The sequence below is a fragment of the Salvelinus alpinus genome, chromosome 13, assembly GCF_045679555.1.
Source record: "Salvelinus alpinus chromosome 13, SLU_Salpinus.1, whole genome shotgun sequence".
Lineage (NCBI taxonomy): Eukaryota > Metazoa > Chordata > Actinopteri > Salmoniformes > Salmonidae > Salvelinus > Salvelinus alpinus.
In genome coordinates, this window is record NC_092098.1 from 5992175 (window position 1) to 6013977 (window position 21803).

At 41.2% G+C, this 21803-nt stretch overlaps 2 protein-coding genes across 3 annotated transcripts; one reads left to right on the plus strand and one right to left on the minus strand.

Moving 5' to 3' along the window:
* The first annotated feature begins 1709 nt into the window (after nt 1-1709).
* Nucleotides 1710-11478, plus strand: slc25a35 (solute carrier family 25 member 35). The gene is made up of 5 exons (XM_071337563.1): nt 1710-2355; nt 3130-3195; nt 3367-3519; nt 10060-10194; nt 10521-11478. Exons 1-5 carry the CDS (start codon nt 1984-1986, stop codon nt 10689-10691), a joined length of 897 nt encoding a protein of 298 aa, XP_071193664.1. The 5' UTR covers nt 1710-1983; the 3' UTR covers nt 10692-11478.
* Nucleotides 11479-13890: 2412 nt separating this feature from the next.
* On the minus strand, nt 13891-16651 carry rangrf (RAN guanine nucleotide release factor). 2 transcript variants are annotated; one of them, XM_071337564.1, is made up of 6 exons: nt 16555-16651; nt 15975-16064; nt 15741-15857; nt 15201-15363; nt 14695-14789; nt 13891-14312 (listed from the first exon to the last, which is right to left on the minus strand). In XM_071337564.1, the coding sequence occupies exons 2-6, from the start codon at nt 16052-16054 to the stop codon at nt 14186-14188; spliced, it is 582 nt and encodes a 193-aa protein (XP_071193665.1). In that variant the 5' UTR covers nt 16055-16064; nt 16555-16651; the 3' UTR covers nt 13891-14185. The 2 variants fall into 2 exon arrangements, with proteins under 2 accessions (XP_071193665.1, XP_071193666.1); XM_071337565.1 differs by having other exon boundaries at nt 16374-16586.
* Nucleotides 16652-21803: the final 5152 nt, after the last annotated feature.

A 21803-nucleotide genomic window follows, 5' to 3' on the forward strand; every position in this document is an offset into this window, starting at 1 on the left:
CCTCAGACTGGGGAGAAGGTTCACCTTCCAACAGGATAAAAACCCTAAGCACACAGCCAAGACAACACAGGATTGGCTTCAGAGTGGCCCAGCCAGAGCCCGGACTTGAACCCGATCGAACATCTCTGGAGAGACCTGAAAATAGTTGTGCAGCGATGCTTCCCATCCAATCTGACAGCGCTTGAGAAGAATGGGAGAAGCTCCCCAAATACAGGTGTGCCAAGCTTGTAGCGTCATACCAAGAAGACTCGAGGCTGTAATTGCTGCCAAAGGTGCTTTAACAAGGTACTTGGTAAAGGGTCTGAATACTTATGTAAATGTGATTTATTTTTATTTTTAAATTGCACACAAAAAATACAAACCTTGTTTTGCTTTGTCATTATGGGGTATTGTGTGTAGATTGATGAGGGGGGGGAACAGTTTTAGAATAAGGCTGTAATGTAACAAAACGTGGAAAAGTCAAGGGGTCTGAATACTTTCCGAATGCACAGTAAAACAACGCAGTGCCCTCATGAGCCCTTCCCAATTAGCTAGTTTATAGATGTGGCTAGAAACTTCAGTGAGAATTAAAAACGAAGTTGGGTTACCTGCCGCCCCAAGGTTAAAACTGCCTTTCTAGGGGTTCTGATGCTTCTAGCATTTTTTATAACATATCTACAGTATTTCACTTTTTAATAATGTGTGTAGTATTGCTTACTAGATTTTGTCCAAAGACTTCTGTAACCACTTCAAATCAGGGGTGATTGGAAAAAGCTTTTCAAAAGAGGACATGTATTATATCGTTGTACTCCCTGATGAAGGCCATGCAGCCGAAACGGGTCAGAGTTTTTACATTTTGTTTCCATTGAACATGCCACACAAATGAAGGCATTTTAATTAATTATATTAAAGAGTGCCTTGGTGCTTCATTTTTGATGACCAATTTACCCCTTTTACCAAAGAGCACCTGTCTACCAAAATCTACTATTGTATACCTTAGCAGTGCTTGCTTCCCTTCGTTTTTGTTTACATATACAAATTGTAATTTGTAACATATCATATAAAATGGATGATGGACATCTACAAATTAATACATACCATACGAAATGTAACACATCACACTAATTGGAGTGTCCCAGATTTACGTTTACATGAGGGATTCAATTAATCTGGCCAGGCCCCGGGTAGGTGGAGTTTGCACCCAGTAAAAATGTATTGTATTAGTTTTGGAACCGGACTGCCTCCCAGGCGTGAGCCAGGTGCCCTGTTCAAAGCCCACGGCGAAATCGTCTTAAGTAGGTGGAGTAATGAGTAGAAATCGGTGTTTTAACATGCAAAAGTTATTTGCTTTTGATAGAAACACTATCTGCCTTCCCAATGAAACCTAGTTTAAAAACTCTAACATTTTATGGAAAAGAGATGTATGTTTCTTGATGATACACCATGCTGTCTTGTCGACATGACCGAGAGGCGCAGATTCATGTTCGATTGGGGAGTGCGCTCACTGCTTTTGCCCGTTCACATCACCGGCGATAGATCGGTGCCCTGCAAGATCAGTATAATCAAATCCGCCCTATGTTACGTCTACCCCTGATTCCAGGTTGGCCAACGGTACTCTACATTGTGCTCTGATCGTCCAATCAAAAGAAGCCGGATGAAGGATGTGCGTTTTCATTGGGCAAGAAGACAAGCCAAGGCTTTGGATGGATTCATCAGCACATTGCACACGTGATATGTGCGCGCTGGTCCTGATTAGCTGATAAACAGCTGATGAACATGGCAAGGACACCGTTTAAAGGACAGACGAGAGGAAGGAATACAGAGTAGAAATACCACAATGGAACATACAAACAATTTTTAGGGTTCGACCGATTGTTTATTATCGTCCCGCAGTAGTCTGTGACCTTGGGATTTTGACAGATTCTGCCTAGAACCGGCGATTTGTACTTCTACATATCCTTCATATACCGAATTTAATTTCGCTAAGGTCGAGCCCATTTAACAATGGATTTTATATTGAGCGGGGCAGCTGCCTGCGGAGCTTGCCTGTTCACTAACCCACTGGAGGTTGTCAAAACTCGGATGCAATTACAAGGAGAGCTCAAAAGCCGGGGGACCTACCAGGTTTACTACCGCAACGTTTTCCACGCTTTTTACACTATCGGCAAAGTAGATGGACTCGCTGGTTTACAGAAAGGGTTGGTACCCGGACTTGTCTATCAGTTTTTCATGAATGGAGTGAGGCTTGGGTCGTATTCAATCATTGAGTCATCTGGATACATCCACACGGACGGGAGGGTTAGTGCTGCTAAAACCACACTAGCAGGGGCTGCCGCTGGAGTCGTGGGGGCAGTGATGGGAAGTCCCATCTACTTGGTGAGTATTGCGCATGCCCCGCATTATGGATTATCATTTGTGTGTTTACATTTTACGGCTAGTGAGTGACCATATACAGGTGCTTTTGAATGTCTGCCCTGTAGTTTTCAGTGGTGTAGCCTCCAGACAAGCGGTTCCCAACCTTTTCCCTTCCGGGTTCCACCAAATCATCGTCAAAAGCTCTTGAGGACCACCATTCGCGGAGTCGCAGAATCTTTTAGCTTGCTGGTCTAATTTGGTCAATTTTATGTAACAGATTAAAGGATTATTATTGTTTTTATATTAATATACACAATTTTCATTGAAGTAATGTAAAATTGCTTGATACTGTAATGAAACAGTAGGGAGCAGGTCTCGAACCCTCGACCTTCTAGCCCGAAGTCCGGCGCGCTATCGACTGTGCCGCAAAAGTATACTCGTGCGGAAGAGTCGATTTCCGCGCTTATAAACCCAGGGTCGCTACACTACTCCCTCCTTTCAAAGAGCGTGTCCTCGCGTTAGCTTGCGACTCCACGTATTACAGGAACGCGCTCACCGGCCAAGCACACGCACTGTCGTGGGTGCAAGGTCCGATCACTTCTGACACTCGCGCGGCAGAGTCGATTTCCAGGCTCGTTACAATACCATGAATACTCCCATCTGTTTAAAAATATATATAAAGTAAAATATTATTAAAAATTATTAAAATCGCGGACCACCTGCAACCACTGCTCTAGACTTGAGGACAGTTGGTGAGGTGAGTGAAGGCTTGACATTCCTGTTTCCATCACTCAGGTGAAGACTCACATTCAGAGTCAGGCCACTTCCTCTATAGCTGTTGGACATCAGTATCAACATCAGGTAAAGTCTAGTCCTCCATCAATCAAATAAATCATGTTTGTCAAATGTTCATATACATTGTAACTACTGTACTCACCGCTTCCATCCATTTCTACATCTTACTCCTCCATCGGTCCTTATACCCCTCCATCTCTCACCCCTTCTACCCCTCCACCCTTCCCTCTCTCTCAGGGCATGGTCCATGCTCTGGCAGCGATCCACAAGCAGCATGGTATCCTAGGCCTGTGGAGGGGCTCCAGTGCAGCTGTACCCAGGGTCAGCGTGGGGTCAGCTGCTCAACTCTATTCCTTCGCTGCCTCCAAGGAGCTTGTCGTCGACCTACAGGTTAGGACGGGTTGTTAAGATGATTCTCTTGGGACAGACTGTTTAACATATCCTAAATTGAGTAGCGGTCCAGCGAGCAGGCAAGAGTTGGTCCTGTGATGCAAAGATTTGTGTGGTAGTACACTCTAAAAATTAGGGATTCAACTGGAGTTCTTCTAAGATCCTCGAAGAACCTTAAGGTTCTTGGCAATGAAAAACAGCCCCAAAAGGTTATTCGAAGAACTTCTTAGGAGGTGGGTTCATCGAGGAACCCCCATTGTTGCTGGAGTTCTTCGGGGAACTTCGCAACTGAAAACGCCCGTGCCAAGATTGAATGCGCCAACAGTTTAAAAAGGTAAGTTGTTGATGTATGGCTCTGAATATGTATCGAGAGAATTTTTATAAAATACCAATGAATGACGAATACAATTATTGTCTTCTGTGAATAGCTTCCTTAACGTTACTATAGCTGTCACGCTAGTTAGCTATAGTTCAGAAGAATTAACTTAAATATTAGAAAGCTGAGTTTGACAGTTGGCGTTATGAGCTACTGTACCATTAGCTATGTCCTAACTGGGCAGGACTAGGTTCGTATTATTTCCTGAACTATATTCTGTCCCATATTGGATATCGTTTCCATAAAGCCAACATGGCTTTACACTCATTAACGTAAGTTTCCAATCTAGAGCAGTTCTCACTTTTTTTTGTGAGCATGAACTAGCTAACGTTAGCTTCGTTGACGTTTGCTAGCTAGCAAACTTTTTTTTTTTTTTAGCTAGCCAACTAAGGACGGTGACCTGTCCAGACGAGATGTTACAATGAACTGAATCATTCAATGGAGGACTTCCTCTTTATATAACCAGCTACAGCATGCAATACTTTTATGAACTCACAAGGGGAGTTATACTATCATGTTTTGGAAACGTTACATGTATACCCCCTTGTGGAGGGAAATTAATAGCTTAGATGGTAGCTACAGATTGGATTCGAATGCATAATGGTATTAATACAGTGACTAGACTAGCTCTTTTGTATAAATGCATGCCCTTCAGAATCCAAACACAGTATTGCCTCGCAGCAAAATGTTGCGTATAATCTTTCAAGTCAGCCTGATAAAATATTGAACAATTTGTGTCAAAGATAGCTTGAAATGTCATATTAGGCCTGTATGGCAGTACGTTTACTGTATTGGCTAGTGCTTTCTCCAATATGTTCTTCTATTTTGCATTCAAGTTTGTCGATGCCATTTATCTTTCAATATTCATTTAATATATATACAGTTGAAGTTGGAAGTTTACATACACCTTAGCCAAATACATTTAAACTCCGTTTTTCACAATTCCTGACATTTAATCAGAGTAAAAATTCCCTGTTTTAGGTCAGTTAGGATCACCACTTATTTTAAGAATGTGAAATGTCAGAATAATAGTAGAGAATGATTTATTTCTTCACATTCCCAGTGGGTCAGAAGTTTACATGCACTCAATTAGTATGTGGTAGTATTGCCTTAAACAATTTAACCTTGGGTAAAATGTTTTGGGTAGCCTTCCACAAGCTTCCCACAATAAATTGGGTGAATTTTGGCCCATTCCTCTTGACAGAGCTGGTGTAACTGAGTCACGTTTGAAGGCCTCCTTGCTTGCACACACTTTTTCAGTTCTGCCCACACATTTTCTATGGGATTGAGGTCAGGGCTTTGATGGCCACTCCAATACATTGACTTTGCTGTCCTTAAGCCAACTTGGAACAACTTTGGAATTATGCTTGGGGTCATTGTCCATTTGGAAGACCCATTTGCGACCAAACTTTAACTTCCTGACTGATGTCTTGAGATGTTGCTTCAATATATCCACATCATTTTCCTTCCTCATGAAGCCATCTATTTTGAAGTGCATCAGTCCCTCCTGCAGCAAAGCACCCCCACAACATGATGCTGCCACCCCTGTGCTTCACAGTTGGGATGGTGTTCTTTGGCTTGCAAGCTTCCCCCTTTTTCCTCCAAACATAACAATGGTCATTATGGCCAAATGGTTCTATTTTTGTTTCTTTAGACCAGAGGACATTTCTCCAAAAAGTATCATCTTTGTCCCCATGTGCAGTTGCAAACTGTAGTCTGGCTTTTTTATGGCGGTTTTGAAGCAGTGGCTTCTGCTTGCTGAGCGGCCTTTCAGGTTATGTCCATATAGAGCTAGTTTTACTGTGGATATCTTCCTCCAGCATCTTCACAAGGTCCTTTGCTGTTCTGGGATTTATTTGCACTTCTCACCAAAGTACGTTCATCTCTAGGAGACAGAACGCGTCTCCTTCCTGAGCGGTATGACGGCTGTGTGGTCCCATGGTGTTTATACTTGTGTACTATTGTTTGTACAGATGAACGTTGTACCTTCAGGCATTTGGAAATTGCTCTATCAGGAGCTTCTAAAGCCATGACATCATTTTCTGGAATTTTCCAAGCTGTTTAAAAGCACAGTCAACTTAGTGTATGTAAACTTCTGACCCACTGGAATTGTGATACAGTGAAATAAGCTGTATGTAAACAATTGTTGGAAAAATTACTTGTCATGCACAAAGTAGATGTCCTAACCGACTTGCCAAAACTATAGTTTAACAAGAAATTTGTGGAGTGGTTGAAAAACGAGTTTTAATGACTCCAACCTAAGTGTATGTAAACTTCTGACTTCAACTGTTCTTTGACACATTTTCTCTTCCTTTGAAATTCTTTATAGAACAGAACATGGACACAATGCAATTGGGATCAAGAAGAAGGTAAGGATGTGTTGTTGGACAACTGCACTTGAAGTGTACATTTAACCTACATAGCAGTCAAAACAAGCTGAAATCTATTAGCATACACATGTGTACAAATTTTATTTTCAGATCTTCTCAAAAATGAATAAAATCCATGGAATGGATATAGACCAAAATAAAATTTAAAGGACTCCGTAAGGCTAGTGGCAAAATGATAGCAGAGTTAGACGTGAGGCAGGGGTGAGGACATCATCCTGCTATTTCGACAGTCCCCGAAGGACAATACAGAACAGGCACACAGGTATTTGCTCTTATTCCTTCCCTTTCTCTAATGTAGCCAATACATAGTACATAAAAAATATGTATGTAGTAAGATCATTGCTTTACTAGGACTCGAGACCACAGCCCTTGCCCTACTTCAATGAGGACCCGAGTGGCCTTTATGTCTGTGACAAGGTATGCCTATGCACAAATAATCTGTTTCTTCATAAACATAAGTGTGCATGCTTATATAACACTACAGCTGAACATTTTTATGTTCTTTGTTAATTGTATGTGTATTAATATTTTCTTTTGACACAGATTTCACCGCTCCCAACTCTTAGTGCACATCGGCGGAAATTCATTTCACAATGTGAGTGAAATCACGCTGTCCTTTGCTGGGGAGAAAATCCACGCCCTAGAGGACATCCCCATGGGACTTGCGGCTCTTTAGGGTTGTATTTTTTATTTTTTTTCAGTAACATTTCCCAAAAATGTCAAAACACTTATGTTAAGTTACTGTGTTCTGGGGATAAGAGAAGTTGGCGTGAAGTTATAAGGGCTGGTCTTAAAGATGGCAAACTTCCTAACAAAACTAAGTGGTTGTTGGACACACACTAAAGCAAAAAATCTGTATTTAAGTCTACAATATTGTTAGTTTACCTATGATTCATTTTTAATGTATGGCTTTTATTGTACATTTTATAAAACAAGTTATTGTAATGAAAAGCTCTATATAAAGTAAATGTATTATTATGGTCTGACTTATCTGCAGAAATTGTTATGTAAATTATTTTGTAAATATTAATTCACATTTGTGGTGCCACTAAATAAACAATTATTTAAATCAATATTGTTATTAAAATATTGTACAGGGAGTTAAAAAAATGAACCCCAAAAGGTTCTTTGAGGAAACATACGTTGTTTTTTCCCCCTAAGAATTTATAGGGATTCCCCACATTTTCAATTTGAAGAACCCCTAAAGGATACTCCAGGAACCTTTACCGTTTAGAGTGCAGGAGAAATGCAGGCACACAGTCTACAGGTTCAAAAGAGGAGCCACCGCTTTTGTGGAGTGATGGGTAAAGATGCTTCATGGGATGTTGATGTGTGCAGAGGGTCCCTGGTTCGAGGAGAGGGACGAAAGAAACACTGTTACACCTGCTAAATCTAATTTCAGAGAGCTAAGTAGGCATAAACCAATCAATATATTTGTCTCTGTTGGCCTACTCCATCATTAGGCCTATGCCCCATGAATGTTGGTAGTTTTTGACAATACAAACTCCACATCAAAGTAAATTTATAAAACATGTGTTTTTTATATCATAGAGGTATTTGGGCAGTTCCACGATAATGGAATTACTCTTTGACTCTGGCATACATTTTAAAGTGAAAATTCAAACAAAAACCATTGATTAAATTTTTTTGCAAACCATACAAGGACTACGTTGAAAAAAATGTACACAAATGTCACAAACACATTTACTGGAAGAACTGTGCAGATGCAAAGATTGGTGACAGAATTACAATAAAATCTCTTTTGCGACCACGTTTTCCAAAAACTCTTAACCCTTTACACTCGTACCCGAATGTGGGTTGAAAATGACAGATTTGCCCACTGATAAGCACCTAAATTGGAACGCAGTGGCTGTACAGTAACATGCTATAAATGTCAGAGGTCAGGTCTCCGCTTCACAGCACTGTATGGGTTTTGAATGACAGCCGTTCTGAATTTGAGCACCGCACGCAACAAGAAGTTGCCCCCATCCCTCCCACTAATTAGGAAACTTTTGTCTGAGAGCGAAATGCTGAAAATTAAGAGGACTGTATGTATTTTGAAAGATGAGACGTTGAGGATTATAATAAATGTCATACAAGCTAGCCAAACAGCTGTGAGTCCAAATGTGTACTATATATATCCATATAAAACTCAGGTCATAAAAAAGCAACTTATAGGTAATTACTCTGATTCATAAAAGTGCATAGAAATTACTTTGGAACTGTGCACACTTGAGAGATGTGTGGTCACCTGGAGACACTAGTTAGTCCTCTCACTCAAACACTTGTACTTTTTTTTGTCTTATGTTTCACATACCCCACATTTCCAGGATTCTTTTTTATCATGGTACTGAATGTATCCAGAGTATTTTCGGATTTCATTATCAACAAATGTGAAAAGTACAGTAAATCTAAAATGCACATAAAATCAACAGTGTAATGTTTGGATTCAGAATTACAGTGCACTTGGAAAGTTTTCAGACCTCATTACTTTTTCCACATTTTGTTACGTTACAGCCTTATTCTAAAATGGATTAAATTGATTTCCCCCCCTACACACAATACCCCATAATGGGGTTTTTAGAGATTTTTACAAATTTATGACAAATAAAAAAAACATATCACATTTACATAAGAATTCAGACCCTTAACTCAGTACTTTGTTGAAGCACCTTTGGCAGCGATTACAGCATCGAGTCTTCTTGGGTATGACGTTACAAGCTTGAAGAATTCTTAAAATAATAATGTACAAATGTTGTACAATCCAGGTGTGCAAAGCTCTTAGACTTACCCAGAAAGACTCACAGCTGTAATCACTGCCAAAGATGATTCTAACATGTATCGACTCAGGGGTGTGAATACTTAAATAAGATTTCTGTATTTAATTTTCAATAAATTTGATTACATTTCTAAAAACATGTTTTCACTTTGTCATTCTGGGGTATTTCCTTTAAAAGTTTCTCGAAAGCTTTTTACTGTCATTCTTCATATATTTTATATTTGTTTCATGGTACGGTTTCTTAATTTTTTGTTTAGTTTTGTCACATGATTTCTCGATTTACAGTACATTTGATGATTAGCTGTCCAGCCAGACTTATTTGCCATTCCTTTTGCCTCGTCCCTCTCAACCATACAATTTTTCAATTCCTCATCAATCCATGGGGATTTAACAGTTTTTACAGTATGTACTGTATATATGCCCTAGTTTCTAAAAATGGTGGCCTCTTAGCTTTCATTTGAAACCTATGAACGTCACATGTTGGTGCTCATGGGTTCTTTTAGATGGAAATGTGTAATTTCCCAATGTGTCCATTTGTAAATACTGTATTTAATGTACTTATGTACTTATGGTGACCACAGCAGTGCTCTGTATTTGGTAGGGTGTTCTCTGTTCATTTTGGGACATTTGACACCATTCATAATATTTCACCAGTTACATGGTGTTTACGTAACTCTGTTTGGTGGGGAAGAAATGACTAGCTATGTCATTATTCAGCTCCATCTAAACTAAATTGTTAACAGAAGTTTAATGTTACAGAAGAACACTGCATCGATATTATTTTAGTCATATCAAATGATCTGCTGTGTTAACAGCTGGATACTGGCGGTCGGACCATTAAGGGATGGTTCCATAGACACAGATAAAGTCTTGGACTAAAAGGCACTTACAGTAGAGATTTTCCAGTGTCTGGGACACGTCCTATAAGTTGTTTTCGGGAAACCAGCTCTAAGCATACCTCACTAAGTTACCCTTTTCTCTCTCCCCCCCACCAGGTGTTCCCAGAGGGCAGCTGGCTGGTGGCTCTGTGTGCAGGGATGATCAGCAGTGTGGTGGTGGTAGCAGCCATGACACCCTTTGACGTGGTCAGCACACGGCTCTACAACCAACCTGTGGATCATACAGGCAAGGTCAGTGGTTTACTTTACATGGTCCTTCCTGTCTGGCTCAGTTGGTAAGAGCATGGTGCTAGGCTAGCAACACCAAGGTCCTGGGTTCTATTCCCGCAGTGATCACATGCACATACTAAAAATGTATGCTGTCACGGCTCTGAAAAAAACTCTCACGAGGGAAAGGGTGTGTTGAGCAAAATATGAAGATTAACATTCCTGCAGGTCTAGAGTATTGGTGAAAGGGACCCAAGTGACCCACTGTATACCACATGAATTGTCTTAATGTAATTGTACTACTCTCTAACATGGCTCTGAAAACTGACTGGATATACTCTAATTTCCAGGGAGAGCTCTATAAAGGTTTTGGGGACTGCTTCTCGAAGACACTGAAGATGGAGGGTGTGACAGGGCTCTACAAAGGCCTGGGTGCATCCTACTTCCGTCTGGGGCCACACACCATCCTGTCTCTACTGTTCTGGGACGAACTGAGGAAGCTCTGGCAGCAGCACAGATAGTAGCCGGCAGGCAGGGCAAGCTCTACTCTGCCAGCAACACAGATAGTATCAGGAAAGGGAGACCCAGGCCGTATTCCAGGCCATCTGCAAAGCAGTTGCGCTGCATAAATTAACCAATGATTGCCACGTCATCTACATTGCAGTCGGGCATCAGAATTATACTTTTTTTGTATGGTTTTATTTGTATCTTTTTCTCAAACAATAACAACCATACATAAACAAAAGACAAACAGACACACAAATTTCATCAAACATAAATGGCATCACATCTGCTCAGGCCCACGTGTTCCCACTGCAACCATACGCATCACGTATGTCTCAACCACACTCATCCTCCATCCCCTGGAACATTCCAGTGCTTGTAGCACTCTGCCATATGGCCTCAAATTGCACTGTTCTATTTTTATCCGTAGCCCACACCTTTTCAATATTTACATAATACATTTGATTCATACCACTGTCATATTGATGGAGGATAATTTGATTTCCAGTTTTTGAGAAGTAAAAAAAAAATGAAATTGACGAGAAAAGTATGGTCCACTTGATTTGAGTATCTCACCGCACCCACATCTTGAAATATGCAGATAGACAGATTAAAAGTAAACTTACATTGTAAAACTTCTGACAGCCAACTGTCTAACTCCGCCCATAACTTTTGGATTTTTGCACTCCCAGAAGGCATGGCTTATTAAATCCATGTTAGTTTTACACTTGAGACATGACTGCTGTTGTGCTGTAGAATTTGTGAATTTTGTCTCTTGTATAATAAATTCTATAAATTAGTTTATACTGGATTAAGCGTACCTTTTCGTTAACTGTAATTTCGTTAGTTATGTTCCAACACTCCATCTTGTGCCAGGCATCAGAATTCAATGCGGTTACTGACATCCAGGATTTGGGATTTGGTGTGTGACTGCAATGTAGGTAATTTAATGAGTTTGTAACCTGATCCCAGATCTGTTTGTTCAGTCTTGCCAACTCCTATGGTCATTGACTATACAGCGTAAACAGATCTGGGACCAGGCTTATGCATTTGGTCTTGAGATATATGTAAATAGCGGAGGAGTTTACGTCTGTGTCAACTTTTTTAAAAAGTTGAGCAAAGGTCTTTGTTCGACACTCCAAATAAGAATCTAATTCAAACTGGTTTCTGATCTATGAAGCACAATGAGGTAACAATAGGCTGCTGTGGTTGCTGACACGTTGTGGTATGCAGCAGAATAGTTTATCCATCCAATAAGAATAGGAAGATGTTTCTGAGTCAGAATAGTTCCTAATTCTTCTGCAGAATGTTCGTCACAAGCTTCCTCCACTTGTACTAATGACAACGCCCTTACCTCATCAAGTTACTGACTGGTGTGAATTGATGTAGCTTGAGTACTAGGAAACCTCTACTACACAGAATAGAGATAATTAGAACATCTACAGATTAGGCAAGACTTCTTCAAACGCACATGAACAATCTCAGCACAGTATTAATATAGAAAGCATCGACCTTCAGAGTAGATTTAATGATTTACAAACCCATCGCAACAATTGTTTTCACACATTTAATATAAATTTACGGCAGAAATTAGACACGAGTTTATTTTTATAGAGTATAGTGGGATTTGTTCATACCGCTTGCCTTACTGTAAAATTGCTCCCTGGATGTATAGCTTACTGCTTCTATTGATTCTAAGGTTGACTGATATTGTACATTCGGTCTGCTTACTTGACACAGCTGGGTTATTTAATTGCTGTACATCCATTACAGGCATTTTGATATCTCTAATGAATGTATTAATTGTCTTGTCTAGATCCAATCTCTGAAGGATATTTATTTACTAACATGTGACTCTGATATTGGTTTGTTACACAGCCATATGCAGTGCCATGTAATGTAATTTTGTAGGATGCAAAACAGCCACCCCCCCCCCAAAAAAATTAAAAAATAATACTTGTAATTGCTGTCAAATGGAAATGAATATTGACTTTTCAAGGGTAGCAGTTAAACATGGCTTGTTTTCCATTGCCAAGGAGATGACAAGTGAAGGAAATAGCAAAGTGAAAATGTTGCTACTTCACTGATTATGAGCTTATAGTGACTTCTGATTAAAATTGAACAAAAATAGTAACGCAACATGCAACAATTTCAAATATTTGACTGAGTTACAGTTCATATAAGGAAATCAGTCAATTTAAATAAATTCATTAGGCCCTAATCTATGGATTTCACGACTGGGAATAGAGATAGAAAAGGTAGGGGCGTGGATCAGAAAATCAGTCAGTATCTGGTGTGACCACCATTTGCCCCATGCAGAGCGACACATCTCCTTCGCATAGAGTTGATCAGGCTGTTGATTGTGGCCTGTGGAATTTTGTTCCACTACTCTTCAATGGCTGTGCGAAGTTGCAGGATATTGGCGGAAACTGGAACATGCTGTCGTGCACATCGATTCAGAGCATCCCAAACATGCTCAATGGGTGACATGTTTGGTGAGTATGCAGGCAATGGAAGAACTGACATTTTCAGCTTCCAGGAATTGTGTACAGATCCTTGTGACACGGGCAGTGCATTATCATGCTAAAACATGAGGTGATGGAGGTGGATGAATGGCATGACAATGGGTCTCAGGATCTCGTCACGGTATCTCTGTGAATTCAAATTGCCATCGATAAAATGCAATTGTGCTCGTTGTACGTAGCTTATGCCTGCCCATAACATAACCGCACCGCCACCATGGGCACTCTGTTCACAACATTGACATCAGCAAACTGCTCGCCCACATGACTCTATACACGCGGTCTGACATCTGCCCGGTACAGTTGAAACCGGGATTCATCCGCCAAGAGCACTGCAAAATTGTACTGCAAAATTCTCTAAAACTACATTGGAGGCAGCTTATGGTAGAGAAATTAACAGTCAATGATCTGGCAACTGCTCTGGTGGACATTCCTGCAGTCAGCATGCCAATTGCACACTCCCTCAAAACTAGAGACAATCTTTGGCAGTGTTGTGTGACAAAACTGCACATTTTACAATGGCCTTTTGTCCCCAGCACAAGGTGCACCTGTGTAATGCTAATGCTGTTTAATCAGCTTCTTGATATGCCACACCTGTCAGGTGGATGGATTATCTTGGCATAGGAGAAATGCTCACTAACAGGGATGTAAACAAATTTGTGCACAAAATTTGAGAAATAAGATTGTGCATATGGAACATTTCTGGGATCTTTTATTTCAGCTCATGAAACATGGGACCAACACTTTACATGTTGCGTTTATATTTTTGTTCAGTATAATATCAGCATAAGCTAAGTTCATACAATTTAAGTAAACACAAATGATACCATGAGAAGACAACCAAAACCAAAGAGCAATCTTGAGTGGTTTTTACTGTGACCAGTAACTTGCATATTACATTATGTCCGTCAGAGTACAAAAAGATTGGAGATGAGTGTAATGGCAATGTCTGTTGAAGCGGTGTGGTGGGCTGGACCTGAAGCCCTCTTCTACCCAAACACGCCTGGGTCGTGTAGTCTGAGAGACTGCAGTAAACGCTGGAAGTCCTGTAGCGTCCATGGCTCTGTGTCCTCCTGCTGCTCTCCTCCCATCCCCACTGCACTGCTGCTGCCAGGGCTGGGAGGGCAGAGAGGAGAGGTTAGGGAAAAGGAGTAGCGCTTAACAGGCAGCTTAGGAAAACGTGGTAATACCATGGCAATAGCATCTGTAACAAGTTACAGTAGTTACAATGAAAACATTGATATCCTGTTTTCAGTTTAATTTATATTAATATAAAATAACACCTTTTGCCATAGTACCTTTAGCCTAGATTATGCTCTACCTATGCTTTATCCATATATGACCCAAAAAATAAATGATTTTGTGAAATTATATTTAACGTCTTCTATTTCACAAAACACCAGGGATAGACAGGAGTCCCCTATGGGCACTGTTCAATAGTAGTGCACTATATAGGGAATACGGTGGCACTTGGGACAAACACCCTGTATAACCTCACCTTATGCTGAGGGGGTCGTTGAAGGTCACTAGAACATCCGTAGAGAACTGTGGTAGTCGGAACAGGCCAAGGTGAATGGTCACTGTATTTTTGGCCTGGAGGAAGGAATGCAACAAAATAAGGTACAATTCTAAATAAAAAGGAACCAGAGCAGTTCAAATTAGAGTTTACCAACAGTTGAGGTGAATGCCATAAACCTCCACATGGTCTCAGACTATATAACTGCAATTGACATGACCCTTCTGACTGTGACAAGGAAAAGACTAGCACTTGTGCATTTCCTAAAAAGACTCGGCTATAAATCCTCTTGAGCATAGGACACATGACTACCAAGGTGAATGGGCATTACTGTTTGTGCAAAGGGTCGTGAATTGACACGCGAGGCTGCGGGTGAGATTGTCAGTCAGAGGTCACAGTGCACTTACTTTCCCTTTCAAAAAACAAGGTTACAATTTTACTAAGAATAAATACATTTTCAAAACTAAGAAAGAAACAGACAGACGTACTTCCTCATTGAACTTGGCCACACACTGTGTTCCAGTGAGCAGAAAGGCAGAGCTGCACTCCTCCAGGGAGAGGTCTGACTTGGGCAAGGCCACCACAGCCCTGACCTCTGATGTCCCTGGGGCCGATGCCTTGTTGCTCCCTGCTACATCCTCAAAGTGGTACCTCAAGGTCAAAGGTAACGTTAAGAGGTGAGGCTGAGCAGTGAGCACTTCCTATTGCAATTCTTGACTTGGACTGAAATATGTGCTGGTACTGTTCATATATAGGTGGAAGAACACCACAATACTTTTGAGCTAAAATCTATAAGATGCAGGAACTCAAAACCTAGAACATTTGAGGTGCCAGTACTCAGTTCCGGTGAGCTTCTGCTCAAGTAAATCACTGCAAAAACACACAGGATTCATCCTAAATGGCACTCGTCTACATATAGTGCACTACTTTTGACCAGGGCCCTATGAACCTCGGTCAAAAGTAGTGTGCACTATAAAGAGAATAGGGTCCCATTTGGGATGCACTCACTTCACCATTTTGGTGCATACCTGGCAGCGTCTCCATTCTGGACATGGCTCTGTAACTCTAGTAGTTCCACGATGATGCTCTGGTCATTGTGGTCGTGGGCAAAAACCTCCTGGTTGTCTGGAATCTCCCTCAATTCACTGTTCATATACAAGGGGGGGGGGGGGGGTAAATGTGCTCTTGAGACAGTTCAGCTTTCCCTCCGCAGCTGACAGTGTTGACCATAGAAATATGTTGATCATGATATTTAGTCTCACCTGATGTCTTTGGCACTGTGAGGGATGGTGGCTGACAGGGCTCCTCCAAATAGAGGACGACCCTCTGTGGCGTTCTGCATTCTGGAGGAACTAGGGGAAATCAAATAGACAGGGCGCTAAATTAGAGACTTGTGGGGCGGGCTCATTAGGGAGTTATGAGGGATGGCACATCATCAGCATTCTTATTTAGCTCTTGAAAACCGTTATCTGAAGGGTTTTCAGCGTTTAGCTTCGCTTACGGTTATCTTCTTGTGAACTACAATTCCGAGGCTGTGTTTTAACGTTAAGAAACGTCAATAATTATTGCTTGTGGAAACAGTTTTTGAGACATATGCTGATATGCCCCTTATCTTTCATATCAGCGAGAAATAATCTTTCGAATGAAAAATATGCACTCACTGCAGCAGTTTTGCACAGATCCATATGCTGTTAGCACTTGATCATGACTCTCAGTTCCATTACATTACACTTAAGTCATTGAGACATCCATTATTTAGGTACCCGCTATTCAATCACAACATCAGCGAATAAACCGCTGGTATTAATTTTTTACAGTTAATCAAAACTTGTATCAACCTACCTGAGTTTTTGTAAGCACTTAAGACAACACAAAAACACAGCACGAAGGGCTACAAAGCTGCCATTTTTATTGGCGGAAGTAAATACTGAAAACAGACATGGACAAGCAGCAAATAATCTGTCCCCGCGACGTAATGGCTAGAAAGGTACTGCCATCTAGCGAACATCGGCAGAACGTCAGCTAAATGGTCTAAAATATAAATGTTCTTTTGCAAGTGTATTCTTGAGAAGAAATCACGGTACCCAAAACCAAAGAGACCACAGCAGATAAAGTACATAAAAAGCAGTAGAACTTCCATTTTCTCGTACTTTCTTTATTACATCACAACCCTTCTATTGCGTCACTACAGAATTACATGGCTCAGTCATTGTGACAACGAACAAGCTTTCTGTTGAGATCAAATCAATCAATTATCCATTTTAACGTGGGAGGGAAGTGACCATCAACCGAATGAGGTAAGTGAATGGCAAATATCTTCTGAAATCAATAGTGATGATTATGCAAAAAAAAACTCAAATTATGTTTGTCAGATGTTTTTCTACCTCAAAATTGTCTATATCTAGCATAGGTAGATATCATAGGGAGGCATAGGGACACCACTTTTGACTGATGGAAGAGTCTAACAGACGTTTGTCATCAATGCAACCATTTCAAATGTTAATTTTTGACACAATGCAATTTCCCACTGAAGTTCAGTCTCAGACTCTCATCTATAGGTGTCACATGCAATGACAGACTCTGGCGCTGGATCATCATTGATGCCCCTGAGAGGCATTCTGAAGAATTCTCATCTATCTGATGAACCAGAGCTTTTAGTTCACAATCCCGACTGCCCCTGGCACTGCCAGGTACCATCTCCGGCCATTGTGCCCTTAACCCCTAAAACTACTCTACAACCAGGGGTTCTGCTCTGTGGCTGGCTCTGTGCCACTCGACATACATGTGTATTTGGGGTGACGGGGACTAGGACGGCGACCGTTGAGTCAGGCAGAATACAAATTTCAGTTGTTAAAATAGACAAAGTATATATTCTATTCTGTTTCAGTCCTCCCCAGTGCCCCTGACCCAGCTGCAGTGCCACCTCAGCCTTGGTTCCAACTCAGCATCACTATCCGACCCAAGCATGCCCCTCAAAGGCATCCTCAGGACCAGCATCAGCTCTGGGGTGACGGAAACACAGAAAGATTGTAACAGTTCTAAATTTCGGTGAGGTCCTTTTTATTTCCCCCTTATTATCCCTCAGTGACGGAGGATGGGTGCATTGCACATTGCTTGGGGTGCATTGCACATTGGTTTACTTACGTTTATTCAATTCAATATCAACAAGCGTTTGTTATCCATCTGTTTCATGCCTGAAAGGTTTGATTGAACCTCGTGCACTGTATTTCCACCATTCATAATAGGCCTAATTATATTCTGCTCACCATTCAGCCATCTCCCCTGTTCTGAGATATAAAATCAAGAAGATACGAGGAGGCGTGCCATCTAGGTTTTATAACTCTGTGGTCCTTGCCTATGTTTCAGGAAGAGACAGAGATGGGACGAGGGCAACATCCTAGCCACTAGCTGCCACTCCTGGCTGATGCCTGTGTCAGGGAGTAAGGATGTCAAACCTGGGCCTCATCTGTGAGTAGATCAGAATGATGGAGGTATATAGGGAAATTGATATCCATAGTGGACATACTGCCATTGCACCTACAATTTATTGATCAGTCATCGTCAGTTAATGAAGTAAAAAGACAAATCTCACTTCACTGTGGACAATGGACATCTTTCTTCTTCTTCCTCCTCCTCCCCCTCTTCCTCCTCCTCCTCAGGTGTAGTGTCACCATGTTGGATGGAGGTGCAGGCACCAGTACATCAGGAGAACAGATATGTCTGTGTATGAGTAAGAGGTAAGAGGACAGAAAGAACATTGCGTGTTATGCATCAGATATGCTGTATCTGTCTTGATGTACAGTACCAGTCAAAAGTTTGGACACAACTACTCATTCAATGGGTTTTCTTTATTTTTTTACTATTTTCTACATTGTAGAATAATAGTGAAGACATCAAAACTATGAAATAACACATATGGAATCATGTAGTAACCAAAAAAGTGTTAAACAAATCAAAATATATTTTATATTTGAGATTCTTCAAATGGCCACCCTTTGCCTTGATGACAGCTTTGCACACTATTGGCATTCTCTCAACCAGCTTCATGAGGTAGTCATCTGGAATGCATTTCAATTAACAGGTGTGCCTTGTTACAAATGAATTTGTGGAATTTATTTCCTGCTTAATGCGTTTGAGCCAATCAGTTGTGTTGTGACAAGGTAGCGGTGGTATACAGAAGAGCCCTATTTGGTAAAAGACCAAGTCCATATTATGGCAAGAACAGGTCAAATAAGCAAAGAGAAACGACAGTCCATTATTATTTCAAGACATGAAGGTCAGTCAATGCGGAACATTTCAAGAACTTTGAAAGTTTCTTCAAGTGCAGTTGCAAAAACCAACAAGCGCTTTGATGAAACGGGCTCTCATGAGGACCGCCACAGGAAAGGAAGACCCAGAGTTACCTCTGCTGCAGAGGATAAGTTCATTAGAGTTAACTGACCTCAGATTGCAGCCCAGATAAATGTTTCACAGAGTTCAAGTAACAGACACATCTCAACATCAACTGTTCAGAGGAGACTGTGTGAATCAGGCATTCATGGTTGAATTGCTGCAAAGAAACCACTACTAAAGGACACCAATAATAAGAAGAGACTTGCTTGGGCCAAGAAACACCAGTAATGGACATTAGACCAGTGGAAATTTGATATTTTTGGTTACAACCACTCTCTCTTTGTGAGATGTTGAGTAGGTGAACGGATGATCTCCGCATGTGTGGCTCTCACCGTGAAACATGGAGGAGGAGGTGTGATGGTGTGGGAATGCTTTACTGGTAACACTGTCAGTGATTTATTTAGAAGGCACACTTAACCAGCATGGCTACCACAGCATTCTGCAGCGATACGCCATCCCATCTGGTTTGCGCTTAGTGGGATTATTATTTGTTTTTCAACAAGATAATGACCCAAAACACACATCCAGGCTGTGTAAGGACTATTTGACCAAGAAGGAGAGTGATGGATTGCTGCATCAGATGACATTGGCCTCCACAATCACCCGACCTGGTTTGGGAAGAGTTGGAACACAGAGTGAAGGAAAATCAGCCAACAAGTGCTCAGCATATGTGGGAACTACTTCAAGACTGTTAGAAAAGCATTCCAGGTGAAGCTGATTGAGACAATGCCAAGAGTGTGCAAAGCTGTCATCAAGGCAAAAGGGTGGCTACTTTGAAGAATCTAAGTTCGAAAATATATTTTGATTTATATATCACTTTTTTGGTTACGACATGATTCCATCTGTGTTATCTCATAGTTTTGATGTCTTCACTTTTATTCTACAATATAGAAATAGTAAAAATTAAGAAAAACCCCTTGACTGGTACTGTGTGTCAAACACAGTCAGGCAAAGTGTCACTTCATTGTGTTAGGTTCTTACTTTTCAGAGTAAATAACTCACGGACACTAGAGAAGCTTTAACCAAGTTGAATTCTTCCCAAAAGTTCTGTACAGCTGTATTCAGACAACCCAACACTTCTCCCAACAATATCTCTCATAGTTGAAGTGTACCTATGATAAAAATTACAGACCTCTACATGCTTTGTAAGTAGGAAAACCTGCAAAATCGGCAGTGTATCAAATACTTGTTCTCCCCACTGTATATATATCCCACTTAAGACCCTCCTCCTTCTCTCCAATCCTTATATATTATGGTTTAACAGGAAAAGAGTAACAAGATACCAAACCCTTATTACTCCCTTCAGGTGAACTGTCCTCTCCTCCTGACCTCAACCCCTCCTTCACCTAATCCACAGATGTCCATCAGTCTTTCCTGTATCAACACGGTGCTCTGCTCCCGTCCCCCAACACATTCCAACACATTCCACAGCTACCTGTCTTTCTACAGATCTTCTATGCTTCTTCTCTATCATTTATTTAATATCTCAATGTTCAAAATGTCAAATCCAACAATTACAACGGGGAATGACATTGATTGGAGAACACCTAAGATGCCATGCCTCCGCTAATAGCATCGGGCTTTGTCTAAAACCCGCAAAAAACGATCATGTCCACATGGTTGATTGGCTTATTATTCCTTATCTGACCTAATATTCTTTCTCAGGAAGAAGAGCCAGAGCTGGAATGAGATGAGTATTATGGCCACTCAGCCTCCCTACACAGACAACCCCTGGATGAAGGCAGATGATGGGTTCACTGCCTCTGTTGCATGGTAACTGTTGGCCTATTTACTAGGTGCATATGCAAGTGAAAGGGTATCATTGGCATAGACCATTCTGTGTCCATCTCCCTCTCTCCCTCCCTCTAATGACCTATCTTGTGTGTTTCTGTCCTCTCCTTCAGGCAGTCCCTGTCCCTCAGGGATGAGGCAGGACCCAGCCACTGCACTACCAGCACCTCTTACAGCCAGCCTCCGTGCTCTCCACTGAAGCCTGGGAAGAAGTGAGAAACACACAGACAAATGTATTCAGACACAAACACATCTAGACGTTATACCCTATGCTGTAAGGCCCAAGAGGATTGTGTGATTTTACGGGAAACTCTTATTCAGCATGTCTTTCAGTTTCTTACCGACTACGCTTCAACTTAATACATTTTTTTGCCTTTAGTTCATCAGCCTCAAATCAGTATCCAGACCGAAACCAATTAGATCAACCTAAGGACACCTCACAACACGGGATGATGGGCCCGTCAAAGCAGGCAGTAGAAGCAAAGGCTATGGCCACAGAGGAGAGTGCAGACATAGATCTCTACGGTGAGTAGATTTAAAAAAAGCACACAATTACAGTACTCAACGGTATTGAATAATCACCTCCAAATGCATCCTGCCTGTGCATTGAGTAGATGTTGAAAGTTAAGAGCATTGTGGTTCTATTTGATCTCATCTGCTGCCTTCTCACCTGACAATCACCTTGTTGAATTCATTTATGCATTGATTGATTGATTAATTCATTCTCACAGTGAGACCCAGCTTTGAAGAGCTGAGGAAAGCCCACTTCAGAGAAGACAAAGAGGTGCTCCTGGCTCGGAGATCCATAGACAAAGATGATGATGAGGATGACGATACGGAGAACACAGATTATACCGTCCCCAAGCCAAACTATTGCAGCTGCACCTCCAGTGGTAGGGGATACACAG